Source organism: Mercenaria mercenaria, chromosome 15, assembly GCF_021730395.1.
Source record: "Mercenaria mercenaria strain notata chromosome 15, MADL_Memer_1, whole genome shotgun sequence".
Taxonomy (NCBI): Eukaryota; Metazoa; Mollusca; class Bivalvia; order Venerida; family Veneridae; genus Mercenaria; species Mercenaria mercenaria.
The window spans coordinates 53,806,939-53,822,728 of NC_069375.1; the positions used below are offsets into that span (position 1 = coordinate 53,806,939).

A 15,790-nucleotide genomic window follows, 5' to 3' on the forward strand; every position below is an offset into this window, starting at 1 on the left:
ACCTTAATACATAAATAGCTCAAAATTACAACCTGCAGATTAATATGCCGTACCCCGAGCGTTGGTATACTTCCGCATGAACCGCACAAGTTTTACTGGTACTATTTTTAGCTCCCGCCTATTACGTGACTAGAAATATGTAAATAATATGGTTGAATACTCAAAGATTGTTCTACAAACTGACGATAAAAAAGTACGGTAATATAATGTAAAATCAGTTTTTAGATTTAAAATATGTAGTTTTTACGCCGAACATTGGTCTACCCACTCTAGTGCTAATAAAAAGGCGAAATGTACAGTAAAAGGATTAAAAACAGCCTGGTCACTCAGAAGTCCTGGCCCAGTTTGGTTACCCCTTGCCTAAACTGGTCCAGGGTAGGTGCCTGAGCAATGTCAGCCGGCAAAGAATTCCAGAGAATGATGGTAGCCGGGTAGAAAAAGAACTTGTAATAATTCGACGCCCCAGAATTAGAAGGGCGTAAGTGGAAAATCATACTTTTCGGCAAAATGACAAAAACTGTCTATGACAGATACGCCCTTCTAATTCTAAGGGCGTAAGTGGACTTTTCTGGTACAACAATTAAGTGCAGATACGCCCTTCTGTTATTAGGATTCTGAAAAACTTTTCACTTACGCCCTTTTATTATTGGTGAATTTGGTCAACACAGCAGTTTGTGACGAAAATTTTTTTTTTACAGAATTATGCCCCTTGGTGTGTAGTTTCAAAAAATGTATGATTCATAAAAGGGCGTAACTAACACTTACGCCATTCTAATTCTGGGGCGTCGAATTACTGGGTGTTTGAATTTGCCGGAAAGATAGGGAATGCATGCACCTCTCTCATTTCAAACCCGAGTATACCGGAGACAGCTGAATTCTGTTAAAATCACAGACCTGGAAGCATTTTTTGTGGGATTTTTTGTCTAGTCTGTAAATATTAAACCATCGCCACTACTGATTAGTAGGGACAGATAAGGGGGAGTAACACTGTGTTTGCTGATGATCTTATTACAAATGGCGTTATTCGTTTAAAGGGACATAAATAAGATCGACAATAATCGTTTAAAGAGACATAGACATAAAATCTATAAGAACGTTTAACGTGTTCTCGGGAGACTTCTTAATTTTTCTGTGACTACAATTGTATACATCGGGTAATTTCACATTGAAAATGTCAAATACAGGGGCGATTATGACATTCGCTTTTCGTATATTCGAAAATTTACGCTGCTATCGTTTCCACCTGTCACTGGAAACATATTTATCACATATTAAAGTTGGGCTTCATTTTCCAGATATAACATCAATTTATATCGGTATCTTTTAAAAGTGTCACATGACAAAACAAGAGGGTCATGAAGACCCTGGACCGCTCACCTGAGTAATACAAATGTCAAACTAATATGCTAAAATATTAAGAAAGTAGGTCAGTACGTCACATTCATGATCACTGAAAGTCAGTTTTAAGAACTGTATGTCATCTAAATTTCAAGGTTGTATCTTAAGGCTATATAGCAATGAAAGAAATTGTTCTTTGTTTCATATAAAATTCAGCTACTTCAGAACAATTTTGTTACAGTTTCTAGATTTTCACTCCGTCGTAGACCTATTTTCCGCAAGATATCCATACATTTGCTTCAAGAAAACGAAAAGAAAAAGGGGTATTGAATAGTATGCAGTGAAATGCAAGTCATCTGAAGTCAGGTACCCTCATTTTGCCGCATTTTAGAAAGCGGTCCGCAGAATAAACACCCCACTCGAAAACATGCGAATATTAGCATGAAAAGTAAAGTGTCCTAGTTTATGTAAAATTCATTTCACGAGTGAAATAATGCCCATTTGGCCCTCGATTTACGCGCAAATGCAAAAATTAGGATATATTTATTAGGGACTTCTTTCTGACCGAATTACTGCATTATAACCTTAAAAAAACAAGAAACTAGGTCAAGGTCACAGTCAAGTGACCCCTAATTATTTGGGTCATCGGGTAATTTTAATTAATAAGTCTAGGAAATATGATCAGATATTTTTTTAAGTATTTTTATTCCTATATATAACACATATAAAAACTATATGACCCCAGAGCGTGGCTTTAAATGGACTGAACAATCTTAGTAAAGGTCCACTAGACAATGCAACATGTAAAATATCTAAGCTCCGTGCCTCTCAGTTTCAGAGAAGAACCTTTTTTATGTTTCTCCAATATAACTCAATGTTTATTTGAGCTGTCTTTTAAGGCCCCATGTGGTTCTGGGACGATATGTGTACAATGTTGGCAAAAAACCGGTCAATATGAGTATGGACCGGTTTGGCGGTCAATACTGGTTAAAACCGGTCAATACTGGTCAATTCAATACTATGGTCACTCATGGTTGGTCAATACTGGTTTATTCAACACTTTTACATAATGTACATTCAAAGATTAGCACAGGCTTTAATAGTAATAAAAAGATAATAAAGTAATTTGAATAATATAAAGTTTTATTCATTAAAAAGTATAGTGGTCAATACTGGTCGATTCAATTTTGGTCCTTGGCAATGTATCCTGGTCAGGCTCCATTTTGGACAATATACTTAGACTGGTCAATACTAGTTTATTCAATGCTTTTATCTTCTTACACAGTAGCCTTTATATTAAATTAATTAAAGATTTTATTACTATAAATTAATACACTCACTGAAATGGACGGTACTGGTCAATTCAAATTTTGGTCATACGCAAAATTCCTGATCAGTACATGTAGTGGTCAATACTGGTCAATTGAATACTTTGATTGCATTACTTTTTTAAAGATAAAGTTACCATGTTCGAGCATTGAGAATAGTACAATAGGATTATTGATAATGACAGCTAATTAGTGACTAGATAAACAGGCCAGCAACATACATGTACCTACTGTATATTGTAAGACACGGTGTCAATTAGGCAATGTGACAATTGCTATCAAAACACAAAACACTTCCATGTAAAGGTCCAGGTGTTCACAGCAATTTTTCATCAAATTATTTATATCAGTAAAAATAATTAGATTTATTACTTGTGAATCAAACACCTACTACAAATCAAGTTCAGTTAAATTAGCAGTTTTTCCACTTGTAACATTTATGTAGAAAAATAATATATCTTTGTAATTTAATCTAACAGAAAATGTTCAATGACCAGTGAAAATTGGGTTTTAACCACCCAACGTTGTCTGTGTATGAAAAGAATTTGAACCACCGCCTTACCATTGAGTGATCGTAAGAGTCGACTAATAGGATCTTAACATTTGGTTTTGCTGTAACTCTGTGATTCCAGCAGGTATGCAAATTTTGATTCCATACCTCATGTTTTTATTTCGATGTAAATGAGATGTGAAACCAAGATTTGTAGTCCTGTTTGGCGCCATATAACCTATACTGTGTTGGTGCGCCGTAAAACCTAAATAAATAAATAAATAAATAAATAAACTGTCTTTTAAGCGCCCGCTTGACCTCATTTAACATTCATTCCTTTAATATAATTTAAATAACTGTTTCAACATTTAACAATATTCTGACAAGTAACTTCATTGTTATTTTTCTGCAACACTGTCTCAATTGTAGACTGATACTTTTCTCCAGTTATTTTAGGTATCTGTCAATCGATTTTACAGTGTCTCTATCATTGTCTCTTCACATTTACTGATCAGTCCTGAACATGTTTTTGGTACGTCAACTTCCTGCTATTCCTTTTCAATAGCTAACCCTCCTTACATCGCCATACCTTTTTGTTTGGATGAATCAAGAACATCTATCTTATCCTGTGTCTTGATAGATACTTTACTTTCCTGTACGATCTTTGACAAATTTAACACAGATGTCTTGTCCGGGCACATTGCAAGTCATGGTCCTCGAACTTTTAATTTCCTTGTAGAGCTGCTTCTTACACACTGGACATGCCACGTCCAAACACTGCAAGTTTGTTCTTGATAACTCTGACCTATTATCGTTTAACCACATGTGCCTACCCTTTGCCCGACCTGTTTCATTACCTGAGGGCTTTACGTTTTCTATGTCTTCAGCATCAGCCTTAAAATTGTTCGAGTTTCCTATAAGTCTGATATGAAAATACTTTGTTTTCAACTTCCTGAACCTGTGTTTTTGCTTTTCTATCTTTATCTACATGTAATTCCTTTGTCCGATTAGAGTTACAGTAAACAGTTCATGTAATAATTAAACAAAAATACTACTTTCAATATTACACATGATCGTATACTATTATGGTAGTACTGCACGTTGAGATTGAATTTTTTTTTTCAACAGTAGACTTTGATAAAACCCTGATTTCTCAAAAGTTCAGAACATACTTAAAAATTCAGCAAATAAAAAGGATAGGCTCGTGTCCTTGATTTTTTGCCAGACTGATATGAAAAATTTGGACCTCACGCAATTTTTTATAATGAGAGTCTATGGGAAAATTCATAAAATTCAAAATATATTCGCGAATAGAAAATTTTTTGTACAATGTAGATTTTTATGAAACTTCTCAGAGTCGTAAGTAAACATATTGTCTGTAATCTGGTAAAATAAAATGTATAGGTCCATGTGCTTATTTTTGAGATATTTGACTATAATTAAAGTGAACCGCACATTTCAAGCTAATTTTCAAACATTATTTTAAATTATTTAACATATCAGATGTTTTATTATCATATTTTAACTTTAGAAAGAGAGTAACAGTGTCATTGTAATAAATCTAATCGCGGGTTGCCATTAATTCATAAAATGGTTTTCATTACCGTACGCCAAATCCAGGCTTTATTCTACGTTTTCCGGATTAATGAGGTTACGCAATCACTTCCGGTTATCAAACGTGCAGAAATACCTTAACGCCAAAAACAAAGCAAAAATGCTTTCACTGGAAATAACAATACCTGGATAAAGTTGAGTAACTGACAAAGATTAGAGTTACAAATGACAAGTATTTTTCTTTAAAGTTCACTGTGTATTTTGTTACATCATCTTACTTCTGATATTTTTTTCTCGCTACTTTTATCTTGAAAAATTTAAAAAGACAGATGAGCAAAAATATTCTTGCTATAAAGTGTTCAAAAATATTAATAATAAGGTCAAACGCCATTTATAACTAACAGCATGAAATATATGCTCACAATTAAGCTAATTCTAACAACAGAAAATAGGAAGTACACTTTCCAGAAATAACAGATCTTAGTGGTAATTATCCGACTTCTGACTTCCGATCAAATCAACTACTTGATCAAAATCACTACCTTTAAAATCACTGTAAGGGCATGCAATAAAAGGAAAGTGCATTTGTTTTATATAACGTTCTTTCACCAATGAAAAACCAGCTCTAACCCTTTGTGTCTGGTGATCACTTATATATCGAATGCAAGCGATTTCATTTGCGTTGTAGAAAATAGCAAGACAAGAATTTATGACAAAGATTTCAGTATCATATATAAACTGCAAATGTCAACCATGTCAGGATACGAGTTATATGACACAGGGAAGTGCCTACGCCTTCAGTATCTTGAACAATCAAATTGGCCCAATCGCTAAGGTGACTATGTCTTAGAGCAGCTGACAATGTAGAATGTCCTTTGTTAAAACGCTGGTGAGATCAAATATCTCATATATAAAAATTTCCTCTGGCTACCTTTCCTAAATGATTCGTGTACCATTGATTCGTAAATGATTTCAATTATGAGCTAGATAATTTCAGGGATCAGGCAAAATCACTCACTGTTTCAACTATTAAACCTCAACTAAAATTCAGCAGCTTAAACTCCTATAGGCTGGAGATACTATACCTAACTGGTTTGTGTGTCGAAGTTCCCTTCAGACAATGTCTTTGAACAACAACGTACGAGTCCCATCGCATAGATGCTCAGCCTATGTTCTCTTAATTAAAAATGCAACTCAGTAAGATTGCCCTGACTCCTGGATGCTCAGCACCTATATACTATCTCTTATAGCATTCAACTACAGGTATAATCATGATGCCTTGGCTGTACTTCGCCAATAACGCTGAACCTCGGCTATAAGCTGGAACTCAATAGATCACCAAAACCTATGTCTCTGCATCAGCTTTCCGATGCTCAGCCTAAATATGCTATCGTCTATTGCATTCAACTACCCTTAAGGTAAAATTCCTATGCGCTGGCCCTGTAGCTCGAAACCTTGTTGAAATTCTGCAACTCTTCTTTGGTCTATGAACTTCAAAAGTTTTCTTTTTAATAATTTATCCGCTGGCCTGATAGTGTAGTTGCAATAACTTCCTCATCAAGGTACTTGGATAAATTATTAGTTGAATCCTCGATGTGTCTTCTTCTATCGCTGGATACCGAATGATCTCTCTGTTTGTCTGTCTATTTAAGTTTAATTAAGGTCCATCCGCCCTTTCAGACGGATGGACCGTAATTCTCTCTGTCAGCTTTGATTGGTGCTATATATAGAATGTGTTCTGATTGGTCCAAATTTACAACGAGTACTTGCTCTAACAAATAACTTGTTCCCTTTAACTATTGTATATGACATAATGTGTGATGCTGGGATCCAGCTATTGACATAATGAACCCAAAACAGCGACAAATGACCAAAATTCTATTATTAACAGCAATTCAACAATAATTATAGCAAGGGAGTCAAGCACTATCTGTGTTTATGTGTTATGTCAATAATAAATCAAATATACACATTATTCTGACAAACCAATCTTTAAAATTAAGCTGGACATCACTGCACTACGGATTCGTTTAAGTGATTATGGTTTAATTGTTTTTAATAAAAGACCAGAAGCAAAACATTTTCAAGTCATAGATCTACTGACATAGGTCCTGCAGTGGCCATAAAGAAAAAAACGGAAAATGGATCAAATACGACAACTACAGTTGAAACAACGGTCAATAGTCCAACAGGAAACGGCACACACAAAGAGCCTAGACAGAAATACACCACTCCGCATAGAAATAGGGATAGCAGTTAATGTACAGACGTGCACACCAACTGTATAAATGAAAACCCATAGAACCATAACACTTTGTAGAAGCCAGAAAACCAAGAGAAACACCATTAAAGGAACGGCGAAGCAGGCTGGAAATAAAAAAACAAACCAGAGCATCCTTATAGCTAAGTGTCATGAAGTCCCATATCTGCCCCGCCGACGCACTCCCAGGTAAAGAGGAACTTATTAAACGTAATGGGTTGAACACAAAACATGCATTTTGTCCCATAGCTGACGATTTCTTTCCCAGAATAGCAAAATTTTAATCAAAGTAATCAACTTTTCTACAAAGCAATTAACCAACTCAGTGTGTATATAAATTAATCAAGACAATTGTGCGATGTGACATTTCGTCTTAAACATGTTTTAAGTAAAATGATCAAATTTGAAATCGTTATTTCTCTACGTATACATGGCGCTAAATATCACGTCTACATGACATCAACATAATATCATTGTGATCATTTGAGAATTTCTAGTCATATTAGAATGGATAATAATGTTATCTTTTTTCTGTATAAAGCGGTTTGAAGATCTTATTATTTTACTTTTGAGAAAGAGACATCCCAATAAGAACATTTAATAACATTTCTTTTCAACTTAAATGATTAATAACTCATTTATAACAAACACGCTCATATGATAAGCCAGTAGGCTTTAGTAGCAAATTATGGTTAATACTCTATTGGCCATAGAATAATCGCGAGCTGCCTGGTCAATAACCTTCCCCTCTCACGGGTAATTATTTGAAGCAATATGATTGTAAGGCTAGAGCATAGTTGAGGAGTATACTCCATGTAAGGAGACGTTGGTCAAATTGACTTGTTTATAATACATGTAGTTAAAGAAAGTAAAACAAAATACGTCCCGACAGATAAAAAGAATATTACATTTGTGACTTTCCACATTGACTTTATTAAACGAGTTGAATAAAACTGATAAAAAATTTATTACTTTATTCAACTCGTTCAATAAATTCAATATTAATGTATACGGCTTTAAGTTCTCAGTAACTTTGAATTTTTACCGAGAGTCCCGGCGCTAGAACTATCATTAACATGCAACTTTAAACCATGTTTACTCTTTATCTGTCATGATCATATATAGACAGAATATGTATAACCTGAAGTCACCGATCAAATATGTTGTGTTTATGACTGATCAGAGAAGTGCGTCTAGAGTTGTGTGTCCTCGACTGATCGAAAAATGTAATATTTCTCTAGCACTTTCATTTCTCAACTAGTCATAATGAAATTTTCTCACAATGTCTATCCATGTAAGATCTCATTTAGGTTCGATTTGTGCTAGACCGGAGTACCACCGGGTAAATGCAAAGTTATCTGCTCTTGTTTTACCTGTACTCTCTGGCGTATTCATTTCTTTCCCTATCCTAATTAAATTTAGACATTGTATGCCAACCTTCTTTTTGTCGCATATAGACAAACGGTTTGGCGACAAACGTCTCAATGTTGTTATCAGTTAAGCTTGAATAAAGGTACATTGTGTTGATATAGTTTTGTATCACGAGTTTATTCGACATAACCCGATAACAAGAGAATCCAGGTCGACTTACGCAAAACGACTTACAACCATCTTGAATGTGAAAATATATTAAGGCGTCATTCCGGTGTCCATTTTAAGCTTCCGTATTATCCAGACAGGTTTGATAATAGGAAAAAAACTATCTAGGAACAACAAAGTGAACGTAGATACCATTATTCCTAAGGGAACAAACGGATAGATGAAGACAATATAACGATTTTATGGCATATGTATTTAATATTTGTTGCAATATTTGTCTAATATAAATGTGTATGCCATATGGGTCTAAGATCTTCTAGATGAAAATGTAATAAACTTGAAACTTGCAATATGTGAGTTACAGTCGACAGTTATTACATGATCAAGAGAATGTGTGACCTTAACAAAAGTCTAACTTGACAGGCCCTCATACGCCCGCGCACTCAAACTGATTAATAGTCTAACTTGACAGGCCCTCATACGCCCGCGCACTCAAACTGATTAATAGTCTAACTTGACAGGCCCTCATACGCCCGCGCACTCAAACTGATTAATAGTCTAACTTGACAGGCCCTCATACGCCCGCGCACTCAAACTGATTAATAGTCTAACTTGACAGGCCCTCATACGCCCGCGCACTCAAACTGATTAATATTGGTGAAAAAACTGAACTGTGTTTGATTCTATAGAACAATACATGCTTAATAAAAAACACCTTATTCTCGGTCATCATAATCGAACTGGTCCACAATATAAGATGATCAAGATTTAATTGGAATTCACATTCTGTCTATATGTAATTAAGATTGATGAAAAATGACGGTTAAAGTATTATTCTAACACGACCAGCAAATAACCTACATACATATAGAGCAAAATCTCGGGTTATTCTGCAATAAACCACTCGCGTGCAATGACGTCATCCGATTCAGGTGCATTGCACGGTCGTAAAAAGTAGTTTCCATATTTTCTAACACTGTTGATACTTGTATTTCGTGTTAGAATCGAAATAATAAGTTCCCAAGTGTGATTTATCGTAGAATAACCCAATATTTTTAGTTCGTATGCGGCCTTCGTGATATATTCTTACGCATAAGAACTCGAAACTCGGGTTATTCTACGATAAACCACGTTTGAGAACTTATCATTTCTTAAATTTAGTGAATTACATCGATTTTGATAAATCAACAGCTCCTGGTTCTAAAATTAATGTTCATAATAAAAAATCTAAATATAATGATAGGTAAAGAAATGAGTGCAAGAGAGTGTACAGGTAAACCAAGAGCATATATAACTTTGAATTTACCTCTCTGATCTTACCCAAATCGAACTAAATGGACAGACATTGTTTGAAAATGCCATTGTGACTTATTGAGAAATGAAGTGCAAGAAAAATATATCATTTTTGGCCAATAAAGGACACATAACCCTAGACGGACATATTCGATCAGTCCGTAAACAAACTTAAGATTTTTGTCCCTAAACATGATTATGACTGGTGAAGAAATAAAGGCACTAGTGGTAATCATGTTTTTTTTAAATGATAACTCAAGCGCTAGGAATCTCGAGGTACTGGTAGGGTTTGGTAAAAAATAAAAAGTTACTGAGGTCTTATAGCCGTATACATTGTGTTAAAGTTGGTGCTCACAGTAGAGTGTTGTGGACGAACGATGAACGGACATCCAACCATTCTAAAAGCTCACCGTGATCTCTTTGAGACCAAGATAAGGTAGTAAGCAAGTTTTGGTAGAGAGAAAAACTAAAGTAGGCCTATTATATTTCATTTATTGACAGAGTTGTCCTTGGTTCTGTATAAGTCATTTGTAGGGTCACCAAGACATGAATGAGAGCAGCAATCATTTGGGAATGTTTAAAGAAAGACTGGCAGACCGTCTAAATAAATTGTCGTACAGGGAATGATTAAAGAGATATCTTGTCGAGGACTTAGTCCTAAAATATTACAAACATTCGGCCCCTTCAATTCTATCAGTTCCATTTAGAAATGATTAAACAATTATAGACGGTACCTAACTAATTTATTGCCATACGTTACCAACAGAACTGCAAAAACATAAAGTAGTGACATTAAATATAAAAATAAATATTTTAAAGGTATATTAGATCCAAATTTCATATTTATAAACATGAAGTATTACTTCGTAATACAATTAACAAGTCCATGTGTATAACAGTAATATGCATTAGGGTTTAGATATTACACACAGTGTATACATGTATAGTAAATACAGTATAAATGTGTGCTACCCTAAAGAACTGGTTGTTTTCGTTTAATTTGGAATGTAGCGCTGTATGCAAACTTAAGTTATATATTCGGTTAAATAACTTTACTGAGGATTTTATACATTTGAAGTAAATATCTAAAGATATTTTTTATTGAAAGATAGCCATTGGATAACTTTCACTGGGATTACAATACAGAATACAGCTGAGAAAACAAGACTTATATGCGGAAACACCGATACATCGCTGAGAATATTGACACAGGTAAGTTTTTCTTTGTCAGATAATAGTTTCTGTCATTTTTCCCAGCAGTGACAGTAAGTGAGAAAAATGTGTTTGACCTTACAACCAAACTAGAAAAGTTATGGCATCATAAACGTTTTGATTTGTCAGAAGTTACTGATTATTGTAATGCATATCAGAGCGGTGAGAAATGCTTACCTGCAGAAGATAAAGTGGAGATAAAAGTCCAAAAGAGACAGTGAAGTTCCCCAGGAGACAAGAGGTAAGCAACAGGTAGAAATCAAAAAGATAAGGGACAGAGTAAGATAAACTACAGGAATAAGGCCAGAGCAAGATAAATGAAAGAAAAAAAGAAATAACAAGAGAACTCCCCGAGGAATTTAGAACACAGCAAGAGAAATCGCGAGAAAGAAGGACACAGCAAAATAAAGTACAAGAAGATAAGACAGAGTTACGAACATAACACTAAAAATCATAAGAGAAAATGACAGAGCAAGAAAATAACTGGACGTGAAATCAGAGGAAGAAAAGTTACATCATGAATGGACAAACATAGGAAACCACAAAAAGCATAAAAAATAAGATGAAGATGGAATAGAACATCAGAAAAGAACCTGAGAAATCAGAAAACTGGTTAGACAGAACGTGAGCATGAGAATTCACAGGAAGATTTGACAGGGTATAATGAATCACAGAAAGATTAGAGAGAGCACAAACATGGGATATCATAGAAAGATTGGACAGAACATTGGAAATCACAAAAAGATTGAACAGAGCATGAGAAATCACAGGAAGATGGGACACAATATGATAAATCACAAGAAGATTGGTCAGAGAATGAGAAATCACAGGAATATGGGACGGACCATAATAAAGCACATGTGGGAAAGAAAGAGTATAATAATGATATCACAGACAGATGGTTCAGAGCAAGAAAAATCACATGACGATTGGCCAGAAAGCATAAGGTAGAAGTAGCAATGCAAGTGAAACCGTAAGAAGGGAAAAACAAGATAAATTACAGGAAGAAAAAATAGAAAAAAAACACAAATATGTAAGTCAAGATACATCTGAGAGAAAAAAAAATACAGATCAAGAAACTCACAGGAAGAGCGAAACATAATTGTATTAATTACAGGAAGAGGGGCTTATATCTGAAATAAATTAATTTTAGTTTGTTTATAAACTGCGAATGTAAGAAAATGATGTTAAAATCTTCAAAATGGATCGATAAACAATTATTTTAGTAATAATGTCGCTTAAAGATGGCATGTCATTATTTTGTTTAAAAAGTCATAAAACATTGACATGTTTTATATTTTTATCTATTTCTTTATATAGTTTTTCTTTTGGAAATTACAGAAACCTAGCAAAAGTGTTTGTCAATTTTTATTTTGGTAAAAAATATCACGAAACAGTCAAACATATATGGGAAATATAATATCACATCTAAAGTACGAAAGAGCAGAAGTGCCATGTTGATATTTCCTATTTTCTCGAAATTTCAATATACTAACTCAACATTTCGTACTTATTAACTTAAAATACGAACTTTTATCTCGAAATTTCTGCTTATAAACTAGACATTTCGAGACTTAGTACCTTGCTTTATTATCCTCAAAAAGGATGTGACCGTTGTACGTCTTTTTTTAAGCACAAAAATCACATGTCACCTTTTTGCCACCATAGGATAACACTTTATGATATAATGAAATTGTCTCCTTTATGAAATACTTGCGGCAAGATCGAACATCACAAGTTTTATAATTTCCCATTAGACTTTAGATATACATTCAATTGCAATTAAGGAAATATCAAAGTGAATTCCCAGAAGGACTTGATCAGAAATATATTAAAATCCATAATGAGAATAAAGTGACTTTAGACCATGTTAGTTTTGTAAAATTGTATATGAATATACAACAATATCCATATTAACATTTAAGTAAATGTAATACTGGTATACAAATAACAAAGGAAATGTAGTCGGGCTCCGACTTTATAAATCATGAAACGTGAGGGCAGTTAACTAAAGTCAAAGATAAAAACACCGGAATTTGGTTCTATATAAGATACATCAAACACAGAAATATCCAAAAAGAAGATCAAAGTCGGGATTTAAACTGCTGCCTAATATCTGAAGTAAAGAAAATAATTTTCTAACATCTAAATATTTGTTCGTTCGACATATAGCTTTTTCGTTTGTTTCTTTTCTCTTTTCTTTTTCTTTCTTTCTTTCTACTTGAATCTCCAGTTATCAGATATTTTATAGTGACATTATAGATGAATTTACACCCACCCTTTTACTTAGTAACGGACGTAAAATTTCGCGCATGACCAAAGAATGTAAACTGCGTTAAAGCTATATCAAATTTCAATCCAATTTGGTCAGTATGAGCCTGTATTATAATAAATTACCACTGCAGGACAAAAATATGAAGATGTAATCCTTTGCAGATCCACAACTGCCTTGCTTTGACTAATGCGCATTATAACTGAAAATAAGGGTTTCATAATGAACAGGCAATAAACTATTCTTCAGCCATATTGATCCTTCATTTGTACAACTTTGTGTTAAAGAAAAATAGGAAACTGAAATATCCATCAATTCAATTTAAAATCTCATGTTTTTATGGACAATGATATGTCAGATCTTATAACCTGTCGCAGTTAGCTTACATAATAATATCACTGAAAGACGTTGTTTAGTAAAGAGTAGTTGAGGTAGATAATTTATTTCTATTCATTGATTTTAAAAATTCAAACACAAGAGACTTTAGACGCGGTAACAGATTAATTCAATTTGGTGAACACCCCCTCACACACCTACAAAGTATCCATGCTAAATTTGAAGGCGGACCAATCCCCTCTCTCCTTTGTTTTTTTAATGCAGTTATATCCAAATGACGCTTCAGTTGGTATACAAAATTTAATTATCATCTTAATTTTTTTATTTTCTATTTCTATTGAGTATTCAATTCTAAAGTCTTCATTTAATAATATCAAAGAGGGTTGTTCGGGTTGGCGGCCACAGCGGTCAAATTTAACGGGGGTTCGGGGATGGGGTGTTCTACAGTCACATTCTTCATCTGATGTTAGAACATGATCCCTATATTTTGTGGAATTCAAGCTTATTTTAATTGAAGGTTGTTCATTTCTGCGCACGGTATATTTTCGACTATATCATGAATGTGAAAATGATACAGAATATAAAAAGGAGATGGAAATACAAATGTATATTAGGTATAGTTATATCCCATAAGTAAAAAATACAAATAGTAATTAAATTACTTGATAGGATGCAGACCTTACGAATTTAGATTTTTTCAATTTGAACATCATTTTAAAAGGAAATTTCTATTAAAGTTCCAAAGGATCTTCTTACAGATTTGTCAACTTACCCTAAAACTGTAGTGGCATAAAAACCTGCCACCATTTCACAGTTTTTTTGTCATGAAAACTTTCATCAAACTATCATCAAAATATTTGCTTCAGCCAGAATTCAATGGTATCATACTGATTACTTTTGAAAGAGAACAAAATATCTCTGGAGCAATTTTAGGTAATCATCTTAAAGAAATCAGTCGCAGTTTAACTACCAAGTTTAAGTAAAGTTAGAATAACTAGCCATAAAAACGTGTTTTTGTTTGAGTAACATATGAATGTGTCGTAAGATAATCAGAAAGCAGTTATAAAGGAACAATAGTTTTCTTAATATATTTTTGGGTGTACATGATTGTATGTCTTATTAGCTGCAATGTGAATTTTACGTGATCACTGACACAATCATTTAGACATAAGAATGGTAAAGTGCGATGTGCGTGCATATTTGAATGTATTCTGCTGGCTTCTAGCCTACTTTTATTGTCATACTCGCGTTCTAAACCGCTTATATGTTAATGTATGTTTAGGTTTATGTCAGTACATGTATAAGTCATTTTTTATTCTCTTATACGGACTTTTTTTTTATATTATGTATAATTATATCTACACTTGTTTGCAGAATGATCGTTTAATAATGCATTTGATTTATATGTGTTGATGTGACTGGACTTTTGTAGTTTGTACTGTTTCTTTGTCTTGTTTGTATTCTTATTCTATATGCAATCTTCACATTGTGGAGGATATTAAATAAATAATAATGCTTTAATACGCCAATTGTTAATTTAGCGCCACTGCATACGTTTCACAATTAAACGTGTAGGTTTTTTGTAGACTGCTTTGTATAACAAGAAAACAGAAAAAAGCGAAGTTATTATGCATGCTTAGGGTATTAAAAAAACTTACCTTTTCGGTATCGTTGATCAAACAGTCTGATCAGAATCTTTTTAAACGGCATCTTCGTCATTGCCAAATCAGTTAAAATGTTAACATAGTTCCTCTATAATTTTACAGTCCATTTTGGTTTCCGTCACTGAAGACTACTTTTGATCGTGTTAAACTGATTGACACATGACAAGATTCTGTAAATCCACATTATTAATTCTGATTATATATGTATGTCAAGAACGAGTTTCATTCGGCACCGACATGGCGGACATATCCTATTTAGTAAGTAATGTCGGAAAGTTATATGTTATTATCATCAATATTAGAAGACAAAATGCCTGTAAATCAATTAAACGTCTGATTTACTGTGTAACGTTTGGTTTTACATCCTGCTTTTATTGTGAATAAATACTTAAATCTACAAAATTTAAAATAATTATGGCTCTTAAAGCATTTCTTGGATGTATCAGTGCATTTAAGAAGTATTGTCAGTGTTTTCTAGTCACTGTTTGGTAGATATTTCAAAGT

General features: G+C 33.7%; 1 protein-coding gene across 2 annotated transcripts in view; it reads right to left on the minus strand.

Moving 5' to 3' along the window:
- The window catches only part of LOC123554828 (carboxyl-terminal PDZ ligand of neuronal nitric oxide synthase protein-like), a 106,913-nt gene extending 91,494 nt beyond the window's left edge, over positions 1 to 15,419 (minus strand). For both annotated transcript variants that reach the window (XR_008367465.1, XM_045345188.2), the window contains exon 1: positions 15,281 to 15,419. Coding sequence is in view for 1 of the 2 variants with exons in the window: in XM_045345188.2 (XP_045201123.1) it covers positions 15,281 to 15,341 (61 nt within the window). In the remaining variant the exon portion in view is untranslated. The remainder of the gene's footprint in view (positions 1 to 15,280) is intronic.
- Positions 15,420 to 15,790: the final 371 nt, after the last annotated feature.